The sequence below is a fragment of the Pelophylax lessonae genome, assembly GCF_965119305.1.
Source record: "Pelophylax lessonae genome assembly, chromosome: 3".
NCBI classification, from domain to species: Eukaryota; Metazoa; Chordata; class Amphibia; order Anura; family Ranidae; genus Pelophylax; species Pelophylax lessonae.
The window spans coordinates 557,520,714-557,545,426 of NC_138770.1; the positions used below are offsets into that span (position 1 = coordinate 557,520,714).

At 41.2% G+C, this 24,713-nt stretch overlaps 1 protein-coding gene across 1 annotated transcript in view; it reads right to left on the reverse strand.

The window, feature by feature from the left end:
• Window positions 1–15,482: 15,482 nt before the first annotated feature.
• Window positions 15,483–24,713, reverse strand: part of LOC309550624 (two pore calcium channel protein 1-like) — a gene marked incomplete at its 5' end in the record, with an annotated part of 96,911 nt that continues 87,680 nt past the window's right edge. The window contains 2 exons of the mRNA XM_082250962.1: window positions 15,483–15,991; window positions 18,147–18,259. Coding sequence (XP_082107088.1) covers window positions 15,846–15,991; window positions 18,147–18,259 — 259 coding nt within the window. The 3' untranslated portion in view covers window positions 15,483–15,845. The remainder of the gene's footprint in view (window positions 15,992–18,146; window positions 18,260–24,713) is intronic.

Consider the following 24,713-nt stretch of genomic DNA (forward strand, 5'->3'; position numbering starts at 1 on the left):
TTTCTTGATTTAGAACTTTACAATGTTAAAGAATCTGAAATCCACGTCAAGAATTATTATAAACCCACTGCTGGCAACTCTCTATTACATTATAAAAGTTGCCACTACAAGAAATGGACAAACAACATCCCAAAAGGACAGTTTTGCCGACTTAGGCAAAACTGTACCAGATTGGATGATTACAAAGAGCAAAGCCAAATTCTAAGGAAAAAACGAACAGAAAAAGGCTACACTGAATCTCTCATTGACCAAGCCTATACTAGCTATTTGACAGACCCCCCTCCCACTAAACAAAGAGAAGTGTTCAATCAATCTGTCCCGTTTACCGCTACGTTCCACCATGAACATAAGAAAATGTCCTTACAAAACGTTGGCCAATTTTGCTAGAAGACCCTCACTTTAAAGATATCCTCCCCCCATGCCCTGGGTTACATACAGAAAAGCAACCTCAAAAATAAAATTGCACCCAGCAAATTTAAATCTCGTGTGAGGGTTCCTTCCCCTAGGATGTGCCTTATACCCTTACAGGGCATGTTCCAGTGTAAAAAGCAACTGTGCAAGACCTGTACATTCGTCAAGCATGGTAAAAAAACTATTTTCTACTCGGGACAAAACATATATGATGATTTTTACAAGTGTTCCACAGACTGTGGTCTATTGCTTTAGTTGTCCTTGTAACTTATTGTATGTAGGATGCACCATCTGCCCCCTCCGACAAAGATTTGGTGAGCACCGGAGAAAGGTGGAGGAAGGCATAGTGTTCCCTGTCATTTTGCCGAAAATCACAATAAATCCACCATAGGCCTGGAAGTATGAATTATAGAGCAGATACCCAATAACATCTCAGAAGCCAAGAGGTTCCACAAACTTTGAACGCAAAACATTCTGGATTTATTCCCTCAAAACTCTTTCGCCTAATAGGCATTATGAGGAACTAGAAGTGTCTACCATCTTATAATATTTGGATAATTAATATCGCTTTTCTCTCCTTTCCTTTGGTGAGGATTAATTTTGGCTCTCCCATGGTGGAACATTATTAGATGGATTGGGTGGTGGGCGGTTCTCTTTGGTAGTAAGTCGATGACACCTCCATCACATCTACCATCATAGACATCAGGAACAATACACACCCACATTGCGTCTTTAAATAACACCACCACACAGTGTTAGCTAGGAGGCACATTTTCTTTTGGTAAATTTTCTGGTTATTTTGGTTTATTGAGACAGCCAGGCATATACCAATTTTCTACTAGTACTAACCCCTGGACCCTCAGGGTACTAAGTACATCTTATTACTCCCCATCATTTCATCTTCAATTTATAAACTTTCACTACATAAATACAAACCTCACTTAGGATCGCCTTTTAGTCTCCCTCATAGTTATGTATTCATCCATATATTATAGAAATACACCTATACATATGTACATATATTTACCACTTTTTTATATTACAGAATGATCTCTTTACCAATTTTTAATCATTGTAATACTTGGTTCCCAATTTATTTGTGCATTTAGAAAATATCTTTATTTTATAGTTTAATTTGCTCACCAAGTGTGTATTTTTGTTGTTTTTGTTGTTTGATTTTTAGTATCTATGTATTTCTCCATTCTTATAGTTGATTTAATCTTTTTATTTGAATTTATTTCACTTGACCATATTGGCATTGCATGTTGGTATCCAGGCTCCCTGATGGGGTGATTTGCATTTTCTCCACTAGATGGTACTGGCATTGCATGTTGTTTTCCAGGCTCTCTGATGGAGTAATTTGCACCCTCTCCGCTAGATGGCACTGTATACCTAACATATATAAGGCACCCTCTATCTTGAATGTACTAGCTTAAAAAAGGAGCGCGCGCTGACATCCGTACCCAGTGCACATGCTCCGAAAATGCGTCGCAAGCATGTCGGTGATGCCTACACAGAAGATGTTGCAGTCCAGCCGGCGGTTCAGCCCTCGGTCCTCTCATCTATCACCACTTCCACTTCCTCCTGGCTAGAACAGTGCTGTGAGCGGAAGTACACCACCCAGGAGGTGGCCCGATGCAGACTCTGACCGGAGATCCCTATGTGCCTGTATTCACATCCATTATGTGAGTTTTAGTCCTCCTTTTAATTAATAAATTCTTTAAAAGTCTACACTCAGAGGCGTCTGTTCTTTTTCTTATTTCTGCAAGAAAATGTGTTTTTGAGCATATTACACTATATTTTTGATATATATATTTTTTTTTATCTTTTGCTTTTTGGGTATGAAGTTTTGTAGAGGATATGAAATAAAGAGTAAACACACAGTATTGATTTTAAATCAAGCTTTGTTTAACCATCTAGAGGAAGAGCAGATCTTGGGTCTGTATGCTTTACAGACCCTTGCTTGACAGTTCATGGATCTGGGGATATACACTGGCTTGTGTTCTTTCTTTTTGCCCTGATTTCTTCAAAAGACAAGGTAAATGAAATTAAGGAGTATGAACTCTAACTGCGACCAGCTGCGTTTGTAAAGGTGAGCTTCTTTACACATTGCAAAGTGCATGCGAAGTGACCGTAGAACCGCCACAACGAACCACATCTCTACCATACTGCTTAACAGCAGCTACTATTGCATACTAGCACATTATGAAATACAGTAAACCCTTGGATTGTGAGCATAATTCGTTCCGGAAACATGCTTGTAATCCAAAGCACTCTTACATCAAAGCAAATTTCCCAATAAGAAATAATTGAAATTCAGATGGTTCGTTCCACAACCATTTGTTCATAAGTCCTTCAGTTTATAGTCCAAATAAAAAGAATATAGCAATGTGATAGGTTGTGTCATCATAAAATGTCCATCCACGAATGGCAGCCTCCACAAGGGGATTAGAAGCAAAATCAAGCAGGAACTACAGAGTATAAAAGAGAAGAGAGGTGCCTCTAAGTGTAGCTTTATGGTTACATTTAATGAAGGTTCAACATTTAGCAACTCACATGGTTGAGGATTAAAAGAGGCACATCTAAGAATGCTGGCATCTGGAGTAAAGCTGTTCACATAGACTGCCCTCCTCACCGTCGGCTCTCACCGCCGTCAGTCTGCAATTGTACCCGGAAGACTACCCTGCAGTAAAGCGATCTGAAATTAAGTCTTAAAGCGCTCTATCAGCACAGCATGAAAGGGATGACGTCGATAGCTGTGCTGAGGATGGTCTATGTGGACAGCTGTACCCCAGATGCCTGCATACTTAGATGTGCCTGTTTTAATCATCAACCATGTGAGTTGCTAAATGTTGTACCTTCAGTAAATGTTGCTACACTTAGAGGCGCATCTCTTCTCTTTAATACTCATTTGTGACATGATGCTACTTGTATATCAAGACATCGCTTGTTTATCAAGTCAAAATGTATTTAAAAATTTTGCTCGTCTTGGAAAACACTTTTAGACCAAGTTACTCTCAATCCAAGGTTTTACTGTACTTCTGTTAGAAAGAAGCCCTTCAGCAACGGGCTGACCCCACTGACAGGGCTTCCATTTTCCTCCGGTCTTCCTTCCAGGTTCGCAGGCTCTGGCTGTATGAATGGCTGGAGCCACAATGACATCACCACGCGCATTCGTGCGGGAGCCCACAGTATGCCAGACATTCAGAGCACACGTGCCGGTGAGGTCACCGGCTACATCCGTTATGATTATCTCCTAAATGGTGCACGGTTAGGAGATATTCATTTTACCTACAGGTAAGCATTATTATAGGTAACAATCACAAAGCGGACTTTACTACCACTTTAGGTGCTGAATCTAATATCTAGTATGGGATACATCCAGAGACTGACTGGAGTGGCTTGATGGCGTCGGCCCGATGTCTGCTGAATCTCTGTTACAGGAGTGCAGAAATAAGTGCACTCCTGTGACCCACAAAAAGAGCTTTGGCCATACATCTATTTTAACCAAAATACCTGGGATGTATCCCAAAGCACAAAGCAGGTAAATACCCTTGCATTTTCCCAAACACTAAGGCATGTATTTATAAAAATGTCACATGGCAATTCGTCCTGTAAAACACCACATACATATGTTCTGTGTGAATGGGGAAAAATTTTATTTTATTAGGCAAGTTTCTCTCCAGGTCAAATGTTATTCTTTCATACAGAACAGAGTATCAGGAAAATACTGCATTATAGCCACTTGATGGAGCTAATGATCATAGGAATTAAATACATATTTCCAATGATTGTCAGCGCCATCTAAAGGTCATAATGCAGTATTTTCCTGATTCATTTGACTCTGTGAATAACATTCAAACTGGAAAGCAAATCGCCTAAATGGCATTCGATTTCCCCCCCTTTCCCGCAGAACAAATGTACATGCAGTTTCTCAGGACAAATAACTCTGCAGTTTTAAAAAAAAAAAATGCACCCGTTTGTGAGGCACTTAAGAATTATTTTTAAAACACATACTTGGACACTTTGGCACAGCTAACTGGTATGTATTGGGTTAGCTAATGGAGATTTATATGTCATTCTCTTTGTATGTATGATAAGAGAGCAGAAGTATGTGTCTGCAAATAAACTGTTACATAGTTAGTGAGGTTGACAAAAGACATCAGTCCATCCAGTTCAACCTATGATGAGTGTGCGTATACTGTCAATAGTACATTGTAGACCCCTGTATGTTGTGGTTGTTAAGGTGCCCATCTAATAGTATTTTGAAACTATAGATGCCCCCTGCTGATACCACTGCTTGTGGAAGAGAATTCCACATCCTTACCGCTCTGACTATAAATAACCCTTTATGTAGTTTTAGGGTAAACCGCTTCTTCTCTAATTTTAGTGCATGGCCATGAGTCCCTTTATATTCCCTTTTGCTGAAAAAGTTTGTTCCCTATGCTAGGGTTGCCAGTATGGTATTTGTACATTGATATCATATCATCGCTTTATGCTTTAAGATAATCGTGTTTTGTCAAGTGGAGGAAAGTCCCATAGCAATCTTCAATTAGCAAAATAGCCTCTACCGCTTGACTATATCCAACAACACACTGGAAAAAAAAACCCAGCACAAAAAAAAGGTACAACAAATCTTCCCCAATGGATCACATTAACCGGATAAACAATGCAAAGAAAATGATGTGCTCAAGAATATTCAGTATATAGGGAAGAAGAAAGCAAACTGAAGATAAGCACAATGACAGCAAACACACTAATCACAGACTAAAAATACAAACTTACATTAGACAAAGATTTAGCATCTACAATCCCAAACATACACGAATACATACATAAACACTATGATTTAACAAACACTACACAGAACTATAAATGTGTGATTCGTTTAATTACAAATAGAAATTCAGATCAAATTTTAGTTTTTCTAGATTCAGATGTATTTGAATTTCCGAATCACAATAGTAACACATTTCAGCAAATCGGAAATAAATTATAATGAATCAAATTATCTGAATTGGAAAATTAATCTGAATTTGAATTAAAAAATAAATTTGATTCCAAAATAAAAACATATAGCAATAAATACAGTAAGGTATAAAAGTGAAATAAGATCATGATTCCTACTTAGGCTGCTTTATAGAATAGAATAGAAAAATAAAAGAACAGAATAGAAAATAAAAGTATAGAATAGAAAATTAAAGAATAGAATAGAAAAAAAATAGAACAAATATAGCTGTCTTCTGAAATTAGAATTTTCGATTAATCAAAATAAATGAATATATGAAACAAATCCAAATATATGGAACATATTCTAAAAACAAATCATTCTAACATAACGAATATGAAAAAATGAAATGATTAACAAACAAATATGAAACAATACAAATTTTTCCATTGTGCACGTCTCTGCACATAAGACCAAACTGGGACAGAGGCTTTTGGAGGGGACTAGGGGCAAGCCTCCAACCCACTGACTATGGGTCCTGGCTTTTAAGGGAACACTACTCTTTGGGAGGTGTGTGCCTGGGGGACCATTGGAGTGGTCTTACTTCAGGTTCAAGTCCATGTTTTCCCAAAACACACAGACTCTAGAAACTCGAGGACCCATATACATATTTGGGGCCTCTATGCCCAAACCAGCAATGACTGTTTTAGACTGTGAGACTTAGTGCAGAGGTTAATGTAATCAGCTCAACCTGGTGCTGGGGGTCTTCCGCTTTAGTCTATTTATTAAGGTGTTATGTGTTTATTGAGGGTGTCTCTCCCATTGTGTACCTCCTGGGTGTGCATTCCCATTGTTAATTGAGCTAAGTGAGTCAACTGTTGTTTTTGTCTGTTGGCTAATTTGACTAACTCTTGGGGGTTCTTATGATGGGATTAGCCTTGTGTCAACTTTAGCTCGTTATCCAACCATTGTGTGATGTTTTGGGTAAATATTTAGCTTTATTGTTCATGTGGTGACTGACTTACTTTTGAAGTGTGTAAAAACCTGTATTTCTGTTCAATAAAGAGTCATTCCTTTGGTTTCTAACTCACCAACTTGTCTGTGTACGATGCTTGGGGTAAAAGAGCTGGTATTAGCTCTCGGTCTGCTGGAAGGGTTTGGAGGACAGGAAGCACTGTTTGGCAGAAGCACCTAATCAGGGTGCCAAGCAGTCTTATCACAATGAACAATTACAAAAAAAACAAATCAGCGTAAATCTCTGGTGGGGGTCACAAGTGCATGGAATCCATCACCGCCAGGAAACCTGTACGAATTGACAGGCTGGCAAGCACAGTGGCCGTTTTGCATGTAAACAGGCATCCCAGTTGTTCCGCGCGATTAGGAACAGATGAGAGGCCCTGGATGCAAACACCTATGGTCCCCTCCTGTGATTATTCTCCAGGCCATGTCAGAGGTGATAAGGATGATACTACATATGGTTTACTTTACAATATGTACAAGCAAGAGAGCTAGGAATTTATTTTTGATATATGGCTTTTAACTTTGTTTTTTGTCTGTAATAATATTTTTTTTAATATAGAATACAGTTTTCGTTTATTTAAAGGTAAATCATCTATATATCTCAACATAGTTTATTGAGTCTGTTTGAACAGGTGTTTTTGTATTCATTTTTTATCATCATAGTAGTGGAGGACTCCAAATTTTTACCTGTGAGCTCAACTATTTTTTTTTATACTTTATATTGGTAAATGAGGAGACAGCATAACATTTTTATTTGTTGATTAAAACTTATGCTGTTATAGACAGCACCTGATGCTTTGTGCAGTGGGGAGATCTAAGAACTAATGTATGAAATTAGCTTTTTTCTAAACAAAAAGTCACAAATTTTAAGGAAGTCTAAAGCTACAAATAAAACAAGCAAAGTTACTAAACAACCATCATTGTAAATTGTTACGCTAACTGCAGAAACTGCCGTTTTGTCACAGAATGTACAGATAGCCTCCAACGTATTAATATTGCAGACATGTACTGTAGGGCTGTATGTATGTATAATATAGATGTCTTGTTTAAATTATTTCATATTTTATAAATGTTTTTATTAAGTAGGTTGTTTAATAAACACTGCTTTCTACCAAATGTACAGTATGTATGTTTCATGTGTCTGGTATTTGCGCTCTCTTGTTTTGTTGTATTTATTAATTGTCAAATTAAGGTCCATGCCCCTACTATATACAGTAAATGGAGAAAAACAACAAAAGCTATGCATTGAGCCCTGTAGGCTTTTTTTGAGAGTTTTACATACTGACTGAATCAAGAGAGACAATAATGTGTATGGGACATTTTAAGTGCAAATAGACTAGTTGTTAAAAGCAACAATAGGTCACACACAGTATCCACAGAATGTTCATTATCCAACCAACAACCTAAACAAGCAGGTTTGGTGTAATTTAGGGACAGTATAATTATAAGTATGGACCCATGTGGTTGCCTTGTATTGGGTTGTCCCTTAACCACTCTACTACCGCTCACGGTAATAGTACTGCGGCAGAGTGGCTCGTTCCCGTCCAGTCACGTAGTATTAACGTGACTGGACTCCTCCCCTTCTGGGCGGCGCTTGCGCGCCGCCGGAGGCTCGCTCCCGCTGTTTTCATTCACAGCGGGAGTCGGGCCAGGGGAGGAGCAGCGGCGATCGCCGCTGCTCTTACCCGATCGTCGGGGATCGAGTCTGGAGATCCGCCCGCTGTGTGTAAACACAGCGGGCGGATCTCCATAGTGACAGGGAGTGACAGATCGGACTGTTCAGCATAGCTGGACATCCGATCTGTCCATGAATCACATAGTCACCTCCCCCCCTACACGTCAGTAAGCACCAGGCATACATTAACCCCTCCCTCTCCAATAAAATTAACCCCTTCCCTGCCAGTGTCATTTTTACAGTAACAGTGCATATATATAGCACTGATTACTGCAGTAATGTCACTGGTACCCCCAAAAGTGTCAAAAATGTCAGTCAGGGGTCCGGTCTGTCCGCCGCAATGTCGCAGTCCCGCAAAAAAAATCGCAGATCGCCGCCATTACGCGTTAAAAAAAAACACCAAAAATGACAGAAATCTTTCCCTTTGTTAGTAAACGCAATAACTTTTGCGCAAACCAATCAAAATACGCTTATTGCGATTTTTTTTACCAAACATATGTAGCATAAAACAAATTGGCCAAAAACTTTTAAAAAAATTGGTTTTTACATCTTTTTTGGGGGGAATTTCATATAAAAAAATGTGAAAAATATTGTTATTTTTTCAAAATAAACGCTCTTTTTTTGTTTATAGCGCAAAAAGTAAAAATCGCACAGGTGATCAAATACCACCAAAAGAAAGCTCTGTTTGTGGGAGAAAAAGGACGTAAATTTCGTTTGGGTACGGCGTCGCACGACCGCGCAATTGTCAGTTGAAGTCGCACAGCGACGAATCGCAAAAAGTGGCCTGGACGGAAGACAGCAAAATCCTCCGGTTGTAAAGTGGTTAAAGTGGTTCTAAAGTTTGAAGGTTTTTTACCTTCATGCAATGAATGTAGGAAGATAAAAACCTTCAGTATGCAGCCCCCCCCGCTAATACTTGCCCGATCAGGTTTAAGCCATTTGCTCCCACTGCTGTTAACCACAGCCAGTGGTGAGGGAGCAGGGCGGGGCCGACCCCATTCTTTGTGTCTTCGACACACAGAGCAGAGCTCAGGAGCTTGCTATGGGGGTACTCCCAAGCACTCAAAGACGAAGAGCCAGGAGCGCTGGCGGGGACACGAGAAAAAGAATCATTGCACAGAGCAGGTAAGTATAACATGTTTGTTTTTGAAAGAAAAAAAATAATAACTCCATCTTTTGGTATACTTTACATCAGAGATCCTCAAACTACAGCCCTCCAGCTGTTGTGGAACTTCACATCCGATGAGGCATTGTAAAACTCTGACATTCACAAACATAATCAGGGATTCCTGAAAAACTGGAGGGCCATACTTTGAAGACCCCTGCTTTACATTGTTCGTTTGGGCCAGCATGGCCCAAATGAACTATGACTAACATGCGAGGCTGCTGAATGTGCTGTATAAACTGTATGTAGCTGAGGCTACATACAGCATACCATACTGTTCCAGGTTCGAGCCAAAACTTCCTGTTTCATACCCAGAATACAGTAGAGTCTATGACAGCGACGCTCAGCCATTCTGAGAAAGTAATGTATTCTAGCAATGAATACAAAGCTTCCGCTGATTGGTTGGATCAGAGGTTGTGACATCATCAGCCTGCCTCTCTGACTTAGCCAATCGGAGGAAGCTTTGTATTCATTGCTAGAAATACTTTCTCTGAATGGCTGAGCGCCCGTCAGATAGACTTTACTGTGTTTTGCGTATGAGACCAAAAGTTTTGACTTGAACCTGAAACATAATGCGGTATGCTTTATGTAGCCTTAGCTCAGCTATACCGCACATCAAGTGGCCTCACATGTTAGTGAGGGACATTGTTCATGTGGACCAAGCTGGCCCAAATTAACTATGTAAAGTAGATCAAAAGATGGAGTTCAGCTTTAAGTAAAAAAGAGAAAAGTGCTGGGAACCCTCTCAGCGATCTAATGGCGCTTTTCCACTGCATGGAACCATACCGGTTCGGCACGCTTTTGTGCTTTTCCACTGCTGGTACCGCATGGTATAGGGTCAGAACGGTTCGGTACGGTATAGGTTTGCTTTTCCACTGCATGGAACCGAACGGTACGGCACGGTACGGCTCTGAAAAAACAGTACCTACTCGATTGTGGTTCCAACAGGTACCAAACTGGTACCATATCCCACAATCCTTTGCATGCAGTCACTACTAGCCACTGATTGGTCAGAGAATCCCACCCACCCCGTTGTTATCCCACCCACTTAACTTTAGTACTACTTTAGTGGAAAAGCAAACCATACCGTACCGTACCGAACCGTTCCGACACTATACCATGCGGTACCAGCAGTGGAAAAGCAAACCGGGCCAAGCAGGGCCGAGTAGAGCCGAGCCAGTACGAGCCGGTACTTGCAGTGGAAAAGTGCCATATGCCTCCTTGAATGCTATTGGTACCCTCACCATCTAACTCCCATATATCCAAATAGGAACAAGACTTAGCAATCCCCATTGACACTAAGGATTGGAGCAAAGCCTTGTCTGCGATAGCAAAATGTTCTTTTTTACACAGCCATCCTAGAAGCAGCATACAAAGTCCTTCTAAGGTGGTACTGGATCCCAGTCTGTAGAGCACATACAAACTATTTATACAGCGGTAGATGTTTTAGAGGTTGTGGCCAACATGGAGATGTCTTCCATATCTGGTGGTCCTGGACACACTTACTAGATTTTGGTCCAGGGTCTTCAGACTATTGTATACACTTTTCAATTTGCATATTTATAAGAACACAAGACTGGCTTTATTGTATTGTCCTATCCAGGGCCTATTTTTGTATCAACAGAAGCTGGCAACTTACCTGTTCCTCGCTGCCAAGTGAACCATAACCAAGGCTTGGAAGAAACCCACATCATTTGCAGTGGTGAAGGACAGCATGTACACTCTGATGATTAACAAAAAGATGTCTAGTATTCTGCATGATTCTCATTTCAAATTTCTACGGGTTTGGGAACCTTGGTTGGCTTATGCTTTACCTACTTTTCATATAACCACTCTGGGTAACCTGCAACCTGTGACCTATTTTTCACTTAACTCCCGAGCCTGAAGTTTTCATTCTGGCAAAAAAAAATTTAGGGACTGTTATGGGAAGAGCTTGAAAGACATATAGAAAACATGGTAGCATGTCCATATTAAAAAGGTCAATGTGGCCAAACCAAAAATGTTTCTCAGAGGACCAGTCCATAAGTCTAAAAAGGTAAATGTTGCCCTATGTTGTAAAAATGCAAGGCATGGAATTCTGAAGCCAGCAAAATCATGCACAGGAAAATGGGTTGTTATTTCAGGCAAATCAGCCAAGCTTAAAAGTAGAAGATTTCACATTTCCTTTTTCTTCTGCACTTACCTGAAAAATATACTTGGATCATCTAAAGTGCTGCCAGTGAGAAGTACCTTCTATTTCTAGATGTGCATGCTTGACTAATTCATAAATGGTTAGCATTTATCACTCCATAACATTCTGATCACAGACAGGTAAAGTAAATAACATTGATTATCTTGTGACAATGGCACCCAAGACTGGGTGGGATATATTAGGGAACAAGTGAACATGTTGTCCCTGGGGTTGATGTGTTGAAAGCAGGTAAAAAATGGGCAAGCATAGAGATTTAAGCAACTTTGACAAGGGCCAAATTGTCATGGCTAGATTAATGTGTTAAAGCAACTCCAAAACTGCAGCTGTGGGATGTTCCCGATCTGTAATGGCAAAGGTGTCCAAAGAAGGAAAACCAGTGAGGGGTTCATGGGTGGCCAAGGCTTATGAATGCACGTGGGGAGGGAAGGTTGGCCCATTTAGTCAAATCCAATAGAATAGTTACTGTAGCTCAGATTGCTGGTTTCAATAGAAAGATTGTGGGGGAAAAAAAAAATGAAAAGAGGGCGTACCAACTTTGCACATTACCCAAGTAATGTTTATTGGCATAAAAAGAAAGGAAATATACTCACAAACAAGTCAAATCAAAAAAGCATTTCTGAGTCCAAGTCACCGTGATCATGTCAAGAACCTTCCAGATAGCTGACTCATTTCGAGGGGAGAGCCCATTTTCCTTCACAGTGTGTGCATAAATGTGTGTGTATTGATGATAATACACATTTACATATGTTTAGAACTGTATATACTTTTTTTTATAGAATTTGTGAAGCGTATGAATATATTTGCACATTTTCTGTTACATGCACATCTAAACAATCTGTTGTGGGCATATAAGTGCGTGTTTGCACCACCCCCCTTTTAATTGACTAATGAGTTTACACACACACACACACACACATATATAATTATTTTTCAACATATCTTTCTTTTCTTTTTGGTTTTGCTCTGGCCCATGGAGCACATCTAGGGCTTGCTCTCCTTTTTTGGGGTCCCTGGTGGGGTGGTGAGTGGCTGGATGTGCCTCTCCTTGGATGGGGGGTTCTGTGTCTCTCATTTTCCGGTATCGCACTTCCGGTGTTAAGGGGGTAGCCTCTGATCCCCAGGAGAGTGTGCCCCTGTTCTGCCCCCTAACATCCAGTTGATGCGAGCTGGATGTTCTGGTTCCTAGACACCAGGGGTGGTGCATCCCCGTAGGAGGAAGTGGCGGGTGGAGCGCATTAGCGTGCGTTTCATGCTTAGCATATCATTCACCCAATACTATGGTGTACAGTGTAGCCTACCCAGCCGGTTTCCATATAGCACCATTGGCCATAAGAAGCCACACTTGGTAGGTGGTCCCTTTTCCATGCATTACATCTACAAAAAAATGTGGCATATTTTACCTATTCTTTTTGTGTGTTTTTTTGTCTCCCAGGCTTGTGTTGGGAGGTGCACACATGCAGGTGATGGATCATCAGTACTATTTATCACGTAAGTTTGTTGATTGAGATGGTACAGCCCAATAATTCTATAGCAATTTTCTAAAAAATCCTGATATCACCCTATGTGTAACAGTAGTATTGATGTGTGCATATGTAACCTATCATTTACAGGCTCGGAGTGATATAGGTCTCCTCTGGGGTGTCCTCCTTTTTAATTCTATATCAATTCAATTGTCTTTTTTATTTTAATGTTTATGAGTGTGGCATGATCTTTTCCACCACTCCCACTCACCAATGGGAGGTGTTTCCACATCATGTGTTGGGAGTAATTTGCTATATTAAAATTTGTCAATGCAACATCTCAGATTGGCTCTGAAGAAGAAGAGGGGGGGGGGGGGTCTCCCCTTCAAAAGCATCAGCCATCTGGAAGAAGCTCCCATGTGCTGGACACGGTCTCGGGGACCTGGTCGCTTTGCGTTCATTGTGGACTCAGAAATGCTTTTATGATTGACTTGTTTTTGAGTACATTTCCTTTCTTTTTATACCAATAAACATTACTTAGGTAATGCACAAGGTTGGTGCGCCCCCTTTACCACAGTGTTTCCATTGGGTTTCCCCTGACCCCTGGAGGGCAGAAGGCCTGTACAGTTATCTGAAGTCATAGAGATCCTAGGCAACATCCAACACCATCACATCACTTTTGAGTGAAGGAGATTTAGTTTTTCTTAATGGTTCAATAAAAAGATGTCAGAACAGACAGTGGCAAAGTCTGATGAATCACGTTTTTCCTTTTATATTGCGTGGATGATTGGGTGTGTGTGCATCGCTTACCTGGGGAAGATATGGCACCAGAATGCACTACAGTAAAAAGGCACGCCGATGGAGGCAGTGTGATGCTTTGTCCAGTGGAGTCCATGCCTTGACAGGTCAGGGCAGTTTTGGTGGCAAAAAGGGGACCTATTAGGTGGGGTGTCATAATGTTATGGCTAATTGGTGTATGAGGATGCCTTCCTTCATACAACTGATAAAAAAAAAAAAATCAACCTCTCCCCTCAGCAAAATTCCTTTTAAACATGCTTCCAGACACTTAGGTAAGGGTTGCACTATATTTTATATATACAGTATATATATATATACATACATACATACATACATACATACATATACACATACATATATATATATATATAATATTATATACATACACACACACATACACACACACAGCCATTGCCATGAAACCAGACATGACAAGCCGCATTGCAATCAATCATACTCCCAAGGTATGCTTACATGCAACTTTCTGCTGTTGGTTATTGCATATTGTTTAACTAATCCACAATTCTCATATTTCATGTACACTGTAGGACTAGGATACTAAAACACCAAGCAGTGAATCATATAGACCTACATGTATGTATAAATAATTTATTTGGCATACAAAATGTACTTATACAGTTGATATATATATATATATATTCTGTAAAATGATTAATCTTTCATCACTATTGCTTTGTTTTAAGTAGTTGGGTATCATCACAAACCTCATACAGACAGCTGTAACTTTTACATATCAGATTGTAATTAGTAACAATTTCATAGCTTTACTGTATCGCTCAATCTTTTAATAAAATAGGATAAAAAAAAAAAACAAAAACACAACAACAAACATTCAGGTAAACTTGATAAGAAATAAGTACATACAGAAGTCTTTTACAATTTTTTTTTTTTTGGAGGGAAGAGAATTTTGATTTCATGGATATTCACTATCTGGCTGGATTATAATTTTGCATACCCCACAAATAAAAATTGTGAAAAGGAAAAATTTGTATGATGAGATTCATTTAATAAAAAGGAGAGAGTGTCAGCTGTGAAATTGAGTGTAGGCAGTGTAGGCAGCCATCTAAAACATCTTTGTTGCTGGATGGTTAATAACTTTGTCACTGAAAATTTCACCTTGATAACCTACGAGTCATATAGTCCACATCACGGTTTGTGGATTTTATTTGATCTTTTTTGCATCCGGTAGATTGATGCTGTATTGCTTCCAGATTAGTTTTCTTCCCTATGGACTGCAAGATCTGCTTTTGTTAAAGATGGTAAAAGATTTCATATGGAATGCAAACAAAAAAAAGTAGAGTGTGGCTGGATACTGTGGATAACACCTCCACCCTCCAGACTGTATCCTTAAAGACCTTAAAAGCTAGCTAAATCTTTCATGAAACTAATAGGATCTAAACCTACACTGGTCTAGTCACAAATATTTTTAGTCAATAATGTATCATATATAGTATATCAAGAATACGCATTTTTTTTTTGCAGACTGTTTTCAGTGGAGACAAGTGAATTTTTGCGGTAACAGTCAAGGTCACATACATCAGACAACATATAAACACTTCCATTCAATTACAAGAAAAAAAAAAAAAATAAGTGTCATCTGTCAGTCATTATCAGTGAAGTGGTGCTTTCCAGACAGTGTCAGTGGAAAAGTTTTTACAAAAAGTGTAGCAAAAAATTAACAAGTCCTTGTGCTGGGGGGGATCTTTAATACGAACAGCAATAGTTACATGGATTGCAAACTACATGTATATATACTGTCCACGGTGCATTTTGTGAGCAAAATCAGTGCTAATAAGAATACAGGGATGGAATAGTTATTTGATTTCTACAGATTGGTCTCTCCAGAGCTAGCTTTAGTGGCTGCACAAGACAGACAGAAGTGCAGTGTGGATACGTATTCATACAGAAAGCCCTTGACTGCTGTACATTAATTCTTTGGTTTGTACAATAAGACCATTTATATTTTTATAAAATTGGAAACAGGTAACTTTACTTTGGCATTTTCATTACATGATTTTATTACTATATTTATAATAAAAATGTTTCTCTGTAAAAATAAATATTTCTATCAGATAAGCATTGTGGTGTCTATGTTTATCCACATAAACCTTTGGTCCACTTGATTCAAGTCCATTTTCACAGATAATATGGTAACACTAGGATGCTGAATTAAATGTTGGATTTTCAATGTAATAATCACTAGGAGACAGATTTAAAATATCCTCCAATGGGGGACCTTCATCTTCTGGAGGTATTTCGGCTTCAAACATTCGCTGTAACAGGGCATCCACTGTTCTGTACCCTAAGGAAAGTAGCCACAAATACTTTAGGATATACAGTATACTGTGCCATCCTCTAAGACAAGAATTATATAAAATAAACTAACATTTAAACTCTAGCACTGATCACAATACATTTCATAAATATCACATAAAATTTACACCTTTTATTTGTCTGCCATTAAAGCTGCTGAAATCTGATTTATTGTTATGGGTCACTCGAGTTTTACTAGTTTTAGACTAAATCCCTCTCTTTACCACACATGCTTTAGTTTTTTTCTTTCGGGATTGGGGATAAATGTCAAATAATTTTCAGGGATTCTTGCTTAGAATGGACAGCAGCTCAATCTAATCCATTCATGCTGCCTCTCTACTGCTGCCACATCTACTGATGCTAAAAAGCAGGGTTGCACATTTTCAGATCCCTGGCAAGTGCCGGCTTTCTTCTTCCCGTAATTGCATCCTAAAGCAAATCAACAAAGAAGAATAAAGAAATAGCCTTTGAAACAAATAAATTGATGGAAGAAGAAAGCAAGTGTACCATGTGCAATGGCAAAAGAGGGGCACAAAGAATAGAGTATGAGGGTAAACTACGGCAGGAGTGCCAAATACAAAGTAAGCCCCTCTAGAATTTGGACCAAGAAAGCGAGAAATAGCCATGAAATGACATTGGTCTGCTAGAAGAGGTAGTTCAAGTACTTTTTTTTTACATATCTGGAAGAAAAAGATATAACTAGAACCATATATATTTAATGACTGGTTGACAGGTGTACACAGCTGCCCTTTCTCCTGGCCAAAAGGTACCAGGCTAATATCAATGTACCGTATATATTTCTCTACAAATGGCTATATTGGGAACCTTGTCTCAAATAGTTTGTCAGTTTAATAAAAAAAAAAATAATAATAATAATCACTGGGGTGACCACATAAGCAACCCCATGTGACATTAAACTACCTTTATTGGGTTTTTTTTTTTTTCAATATTGGTTTATTGAACAGAAGATAAATTGTACATATACGCTGTAGAGATAACCAATGCAACAAGGAACAATGATACAATTCAACAAGTAAATACAGACCAGTTTTTTTTTTGGTGGGTTGAATGAAAAAAAAAAAAAAATGTATACTGTGTCAACTTTGTGCATCCCTCCACCCACTTGAGCAATTCCCCCCCCCCCCCCAATATTCTGTGATTTTTTTTTTCTCTGAATGAATACACTAAATGCTTGCTACTGTGCTCAGGGGTCAGGGCCACAATGCCTTGCACACAGTCTTTTGGCTTGAGCGACACTGGATATCATTCAACCCAGAATACTGGAGGATATATTGTGGCGAAGTAGTACTGTTGGGGTACTGTATTGAGTTGTATTGTAGCTCCATTTTTTTTAACCTCTAGAGGGAACATTTTCAAAAATTATCCCAGAGTTGAGCGATAAACAGTTATTACAGACAAATATCAGTTTGAAAAAAAAAAACCCTGTGGGTTGCACGAAAGAAAAAATTGAAAGCTCAGGTTGGAGCTGCTGTACTAACAGTCTGACGTTAGTACAGTGATATTGCCCACTGAGCTTTTGTGTTCTGATAGGGGCCAGAAGACTCCGATCAGCGCTCTCTGTCATTGGCTGAGAGCGCTGATTGGGAGCTAAGAGCGCTGATTGGGAGTCTGTCGGCTGCTGGTTTTCAAGCATGCTCTTCCGACATACACATGGGTCAAATGTCCGCTGTTTTTTTTTTTTTTCAAACCAGCCATTGTCTCTTGACATTGTGCATGTAAGGCCAGGTACACATCACCAGAGATTTCTCTAGCCACAGCATAGATGGAGGAACACCACTGGCTATTGTACTCAAGCAGCTGCAACACCCACGGCTGCTTATGTCCCTGAAAAATTACTGAATCTGATGGAATTCAGCTGACAAATTTCCCACCGAGCTCCTTCAATTTTTCACATTTTTTTGGAGCCAGATGATGCCAGAGGGGCAACCAACAGTTCAAACTTTGTCCAGTTTGGTAGAATTTGACCATTTGTGGAGCAGTATATGACCGGCTTATTAGTTTATAATAGATAAGAAGTGCAAAAACTCCCCCCATACAGTACAAGTGTATGAATACCTTCCACCCACCTGGTAGTTTCACTGCTGAGGTGTAGTAATCATATTATTTATAATAAAAATACATACGTTTTGAAGCGATTCGAAACATCAGTCCCTTTTGCTCTCGCTCTCCAAATGTTCCAGCATCATTTTCACAGTCTTCCATGTTGTCTGGTAAGTTTCCAGAAAGATGATCTTCCCTTTGGAAAAATCAATACCATATAAGGCTAATAGTTACATCGGGGGGTAGACATTTTAAGCCTAGTGTGCAAAAAAAATTTATAAAAAGGAATTGAGAGAGTCAGTGCTGGTTCACACTGGTGCAATGGAAGACATCGCATTTCATACTGACCAAAGTCGTGCAGGACCCTTTTTTTGGTCCGCACCAGAATCGGATCGCATGGGTATGATTCCTGTCCGAATTGATAGTTCGCACTGCGATATGCAAACTAATCTAAGGGTTTCATTAACTTTGTATTGACACTCCCAGCAGTTCGCATATGGCAGTGTGAACTGCCTGCGAGTTGGGTGCGATGTGGGAATCCGCAGTGGATTCGCAGGGTTCCCGCATCACACTAGTGTGAACCAGCACTTAGACATTTAAAACAAAATTTCTATTTCACACTTTCATTCAGGAAAATAAATATTTGGCAAGTGAATTATAACTAGAATATTATATTAATAATAAATAACAACCCCCCAATACTGAACCCCAACATAACTTATTGCAATAAAACACCCCAAAATTGGTGTTAGTGATTGCAATAACAACCCCCACACTGGTGTCAGAGACTGCAATATTAAACCCCCAGGACTGGTGTCAGTGCAACAAAAAGAAACATAATGAGGTGAAAGGAAAAGCAGAGTTGCAGTCAGCGTGTAGGCAAATCGAGGGGTGGAATTTAGAGGATGGTGGCTGGCGGGGATAAGAAATGTGTGTGAGTTCTGCAACCTGGACAGTAGAGGGAAATACGCAGAGATATGGAGGAGGATAGAAGAAGCATACAAAATACAGAGGCCAATTGGGAGGTCATAGATGCATAGGTAGAGAGGGAAATGCAGTGGGATGTAGGAAAAGGCAGTCGGAAGGAGTTTGGGACCAGAGGAGCAATACCAGAGGTGCACACAAAGAGGGGGGTCAGGCAGATGCAGAGTGAATTAAAGTGCTGATGATGCTTCTCCACTGAAGTTCTACTCGCATACCATTCATGAGTTCAATTCACTGGTGAAGCGCCCAAAAAGTATTTCACTACCAAAAATCTAGCCATGTTGATGGTGGTGTGCTTGCAAGAGACCAGGTTCTCTTCCTCCTCTGCCTCAAAATACCTGTCTCCCCATTTTTACATTTCACCTGGCTTCCGCAGCTCAGAAACATAGAGGGGTCCTTATTGCCTTTTGACGCAACCTTGTGTTCTTCTGTAATAAAGAGATTGCGGACCCTACAGATAGATACCTCCTGCTCCAGGGCAACCCAAACAGTCAGGACATAACCCTAGGCACCTATTATGCCCCCAACTGCTTTCAGAACAAATTATTCTCTTATCTTCTTAAAGTGGTCTCCCAACACTGCTTTGGAACTCTTATTCTCACGGGCTACATGAGCATGGCCCTGGATTGCTCGGCAGATAGGAAATATGCCCCAGGGGCCTCTCCCTCCCTCGACCCTGTTGTGGAAGAATAAATGAGATCTCTTTTGTAATCCCATGGCTTAGTATATGCATGAAGGCAACATCACCTTCCCCATCATGACTTCACCCTTTACTCTAATCCGCATGACAGCTTTTGTAGAATCGACCATATCTTCGCTTCTCTGCGTACCATCTCCAATATACACAAAATCGTGATCCCTGCTTCTTCTCCATGGTCGAACCACGATCCCATTGTCTTCCAGTTCACGCTCCCGGGTCTGTCTCGCTCAACTTTCAATTGGCGACTTAAGGATCCTCTTCTCACATCCCATGACCCATTCCTTGATCTCCACTCCCGCCTACCTATAATTTTTTGTGAATAATGTGGGCTTTGTGACATTAACCCTTTCCCTATAAAAAGCCCACAAGGCGGGGCCACTGCATACAGTTAGCCTTCTCCCGCAAGCGGGAAAGAGAAAAAAAAAAGATCCAGGAGCTCACCGATCATCTGGCATCTGCCACTGCGACGTGAAAGTCTAGCCCTACACCCGCGAACAAGAAAATCTGTGATGCCACAGCAGTGGAACTAGACTTGCTGGCCACTGACCAGGCTGAGAAAGTCCTGCGGTGGACCAAGTACAAATTTTACACCTGCGCGAACAAGCCTGGCACAATGCTGGCCAGAAAGCTTAATGTGGCGGGTCCACCTCCGCCCAAACCAAACTTGGCAGTCCTGGCTGATTTTTTTACCTCTCTATACAGCAAACTCTCCCCATTCCCTCTCGACTTAGCAGATGACTTCTTCTGTGAGCTCAAATATAAACAGTAAACAGTGCAGCGCTCTAAAACTAATAAAACACAATGGAATAAAATCGCAGCTAAAATCGCAGATAAAACACAAAAGCAAAGTCCATCTAAAAGAGCCAGATCAGAGGTCGGGTAAGAAGTAATAGGTGTAGTAGTCCTTATAAGGTGCAAAGATTTCTAATGAATTCCCGAGGAGCCAGGTGCAGATAGCAGAAGACACACACACTCCCTCCACCTTCCAGAGTGGCCTCTCACCTTATTAAGGTTTTACATGGGCATTGTAAACATAGACACATCACCAACTCCAACCTCTTGACAATCCTTCCGGTTATCAATGAAAGAAAACCAATCTGTAGTAAGCATGAACCTACACAGCTTCGTACTGCACACTCCTGGATGTCTCTCCGATGACAGGGTATTGAAAGGAGAAAAAAACGCCAGGATAGTGTAATACTGATTTTTAATAAGATTAAAAACTTCACAAAGTGGCCTCTTACTTGTTATAGATGGATATCAGGCATATACCAATAGAAAGACCGGGACAGCGGGACTCGCTCGGTGTCACTCGGTCTCCTCCGTGCCAGCGGGTGACGTCAGACGCTCAACTCCTCCTCCCTCCGCACGCGTATCGCCTCCGTGGGTGGAGGCTTCGTCAGCGATCGCTGACGAAGCCTCCACCCACGGAGGCGATACGCGTGCGGAGGGAGGAGGAGTTGAGCGTCTGACGTCACCCGCTGGCACGGAGGAGACCGAGTGACACCGAGCGAGTCCCGCTGTCCCGGTCTTTCTATTGGTATATGCCTGATATCCATCTATAACAAGTAAGAGGCCACTTTGTGAAGTTTTTAATCTTATTAAAAATCAGTATTACACTATCCTGGCGTTTTTTTCTCCTTTCAATACCCTGTCATCGGAGAGACATCCAGGAGTGTGCAGTACGAAGCTGTGTAGGTTCATGCTTACTACAGATTGGTTTTCTTTCATTGATAACCGGAAGGATTGTCAAGAGGTTGGAGTTGGTGATGTGTCTATGTTTACAATGCCCATGTAAAACCTTAATAAGGTGAGAGGCCACTCTGGAAGGTGGAGGGAGTGTGTGTGTCTTCTGCTATCTGCACCTGGCTCCTCTGGAATTCATTAGAAATCTTTGCACCTTATAAGGACTACTACACCTATTACTTCTTACCCGACCTCTGATCTGGCTCTTTTAGATGGACTTTGCTTTTGTGTTTTATCTGCGATTTTAGCTGCGATTTTATTCCATTGTGTTTTATTAGTTTTAGAGCGCTGCACTGTTTACTGTTTATATTTTTGCTACCCAGGTTTTGTTTCTGTGCCTGTTTTTAGTGTCCAGCTGCTATCTGATAGGGTTGAGCGCTGATATTTCTTACCATTTGTTTCTTCTGTGAGCTCCACCTCCCTTCTCTCTCTTCAGCGGCCCATACCCCTCTTACCGTAGACATTTTGGAATCTGAGGTGGCTCAGGCTATTAAGAACCTCTGTGTCTCAAAGGCACCGGGCCCAGATGGCTTTTAGGGCCTCTACTAACTTTTCTGGCTTTTCTTCCCTCTTGCTCTGCCAGTATTAAGCAGGGCACCCTGCCTTCTTCCGACTCATTACAAGCGCACATGCCTATGATCCCGAAAACCAATTATGAAGCCCATGATCCCCAAGTCTTCCACCCCATCTCTCTACTAAAAAAGTATATTTGCTCCCTGATCCACAGAGACCAGGTGGTCTTTGTGCCAGGATGCCAGGTGGGGGACAATGCCAGGAAGGTGATCCACTTGATCACCTTGCTACATCACCATAAATTTCCTGGAGTCCTCCCTTCGCTCAACATCTACAAGGCTTTACCCTTCCCCCTCTGCCGTAGTCCATTTAGGGGGGGGGATTGCTTCTCATCCTCATTTTCTATATTTATAAGAACGCGGCAGGGGTGCCCCCCATCTCCCGTTCTTTTTATCCTCACCCTCGAGCCCTTAGGAATCGCTTTCAGAACTGACACAGACATTAACAGAATCCCATATGCAGGCGAGTGCTTTAAGGTGAACTAACCCAATTGTTTCCTTGCAGTCCCTTTTGACCTGCTTTGCTGCCATTTCTGGGCTTTGAATCATTCTGCAGAAAACCATGGCGCAGAACATCACTCTCCCAGAACCACTGGGTTTTACACCTCCAATCTACCGTACCGTATCGTTGGGTTGGTTCCTCACTGGACTACCTAGGTATCAAGCTGACCCCCTCATACTCCTTCCTTTTTTTCACCAACTTTTACCCGCTACTGCGTTCCATCACGGCTCTTATGGCATCCTGGAGATTCCAAACCCTATCCTGGACTGGCTGCATTTACGTAGTCAAGATGACTGTCCTCCCGAAGATCTTCTATTTTTTTCGGGTCCTGCCTGTTAAGAGTCCCAACATTTTATCTGCACCTCCTTCAGAATAGAATCCTCTCCTTTATTTGGGCCCATAAGCGCCCCAGGGTCTCGCGCTCAGCCCTATATGCCCACCGTTTACGAGGCAGGCTTGGAGTTCCAAATGTTATGAAATATTACCAAGCAGCACATATCTCCCAGCCCACCCTATTTAAGACTACACCCGACATTCCTCTTTGGGTTATCCTGGAGGTTTCTAACTGCGGGGCGGTCCCAGTCCCAGCTCCGCTTTGGCTTCCCCAAAACTCCACCCCCCCCCTCTATTAGCCTCCTATTGGCTCATAGCCTAAAGCTCTGGGACTCAGTTGGGTATTCGGGTAGGCTCATGTCCCTGTTCCTTCCACTCCGTCTTTTGATCAACCCCATGTTTCCTCCTGGCTTAGAACAACTGCACACCTTTATGTTTCCATATATTCATGTGGACTGTTCCACATTCCAGCCCCTGTGTCTTAAGGTTCAGGCCCCCTGTTTTGACCCCTGGCCTTGGCCGGAGGGTCCCTGTTGATCGACAGTTAATTCTTTAAAAAAAAAAAAAAAAAAAACACATCCCATAAGTGTAGTGTTGAGCCTACTGTTGATATCCTCTGCGTGGAATTGTTGCATCTGTATCCTTTTTTTAAATTCTAATAAACATATTGTACCAGAAAGTGCTGATGATGGAAGAAATTAGGAAATCACACTCACAGCTGGAAGTGTAGTTACATTGTTAGGTTGAGAAAAAAAAAAATTCATCTAGTTAAACCAATAGAAAAAAAATAAATACATTTATAGAAAACCTCCATATACAGGATCCTATACCTACAGTTGATCCAGATGAAGGCTAAAAACCCCTATATAAAAATGCATTTTCCAATTTGCTCCAGCAGAGGAAAATAAATTCCTTCCTAATCTCCCAGAAGGCAAAAAATTATTCCCTGGCTCAACAGTCTCTGGTGTTATCATAGGCGTGCGCAGCCTATGGCATTAGGGTGTGCACCTCAAACCAAAGCTCAAACACATGTGCGTGTGTATATGTGTATACACACACACACACACACACTTTTATAAATAAATGTAAACAAACATTTTAAGCTGTATTAAAACATTTTTAATTAAATAAACAAGTATCAATGTAAAAAAACATTATTCTTTGGATGGTGTCAGTAGAGCAGTGAACAGTGTCAGTAAGGCAGTGGATGGTGTCAGTAAGGCAGTGGGTGGTGTCAGTAGAGCAGCAGACATGTCAGTAGGGCAGTGGATGGTGTCAGTAGAGCAGTGGACGGTGTCAGTAGAGCAGTGGACGGTGTCAGTAGGGCAGTGGACGGTGTCAGTAGGGCAGTGGACGGTGTCAGTAGAGCAGTGGCCGGTGTCAGTAGAGCAGTGGGCAGGGCCAGTGAGCAAGTGGAGGGTGTCAGTAAGCCAGTGGAGTGTGTCAGTAGAGCAGTGGAGGGTGTCAGTAGAGCAGTGGAGGGTGTCAGTAGGGCAGTGGACGGTGTCAGTAGAGCAGTGGGCAGTGTCAGTGAGCAAGTGGAGGGTGTCAGTAAGCCAGTGGAGTGTGTCAGTAGAGCAGTGGAGGGTGTCAGTAGAGCAGTGGATGGTGTCAGTAGGGCAGTGGACGGTGTCAGTAGAGCAGTGGGCAGTGTCAGTGAGCAAGTGGAGGGTGTCAGTAGGGCAGTGGATGGTGTCAGTAGAGCAGTGGACGGTGTCAGTAGGGCAGTGGACGGTGTCAGTAGAGCAGTGGGCAGTGTCAGTGAGCAAGTGGAGGGTGTCAGTAAGCCAGTGGAGTGTGTCAGTAGGGCAGT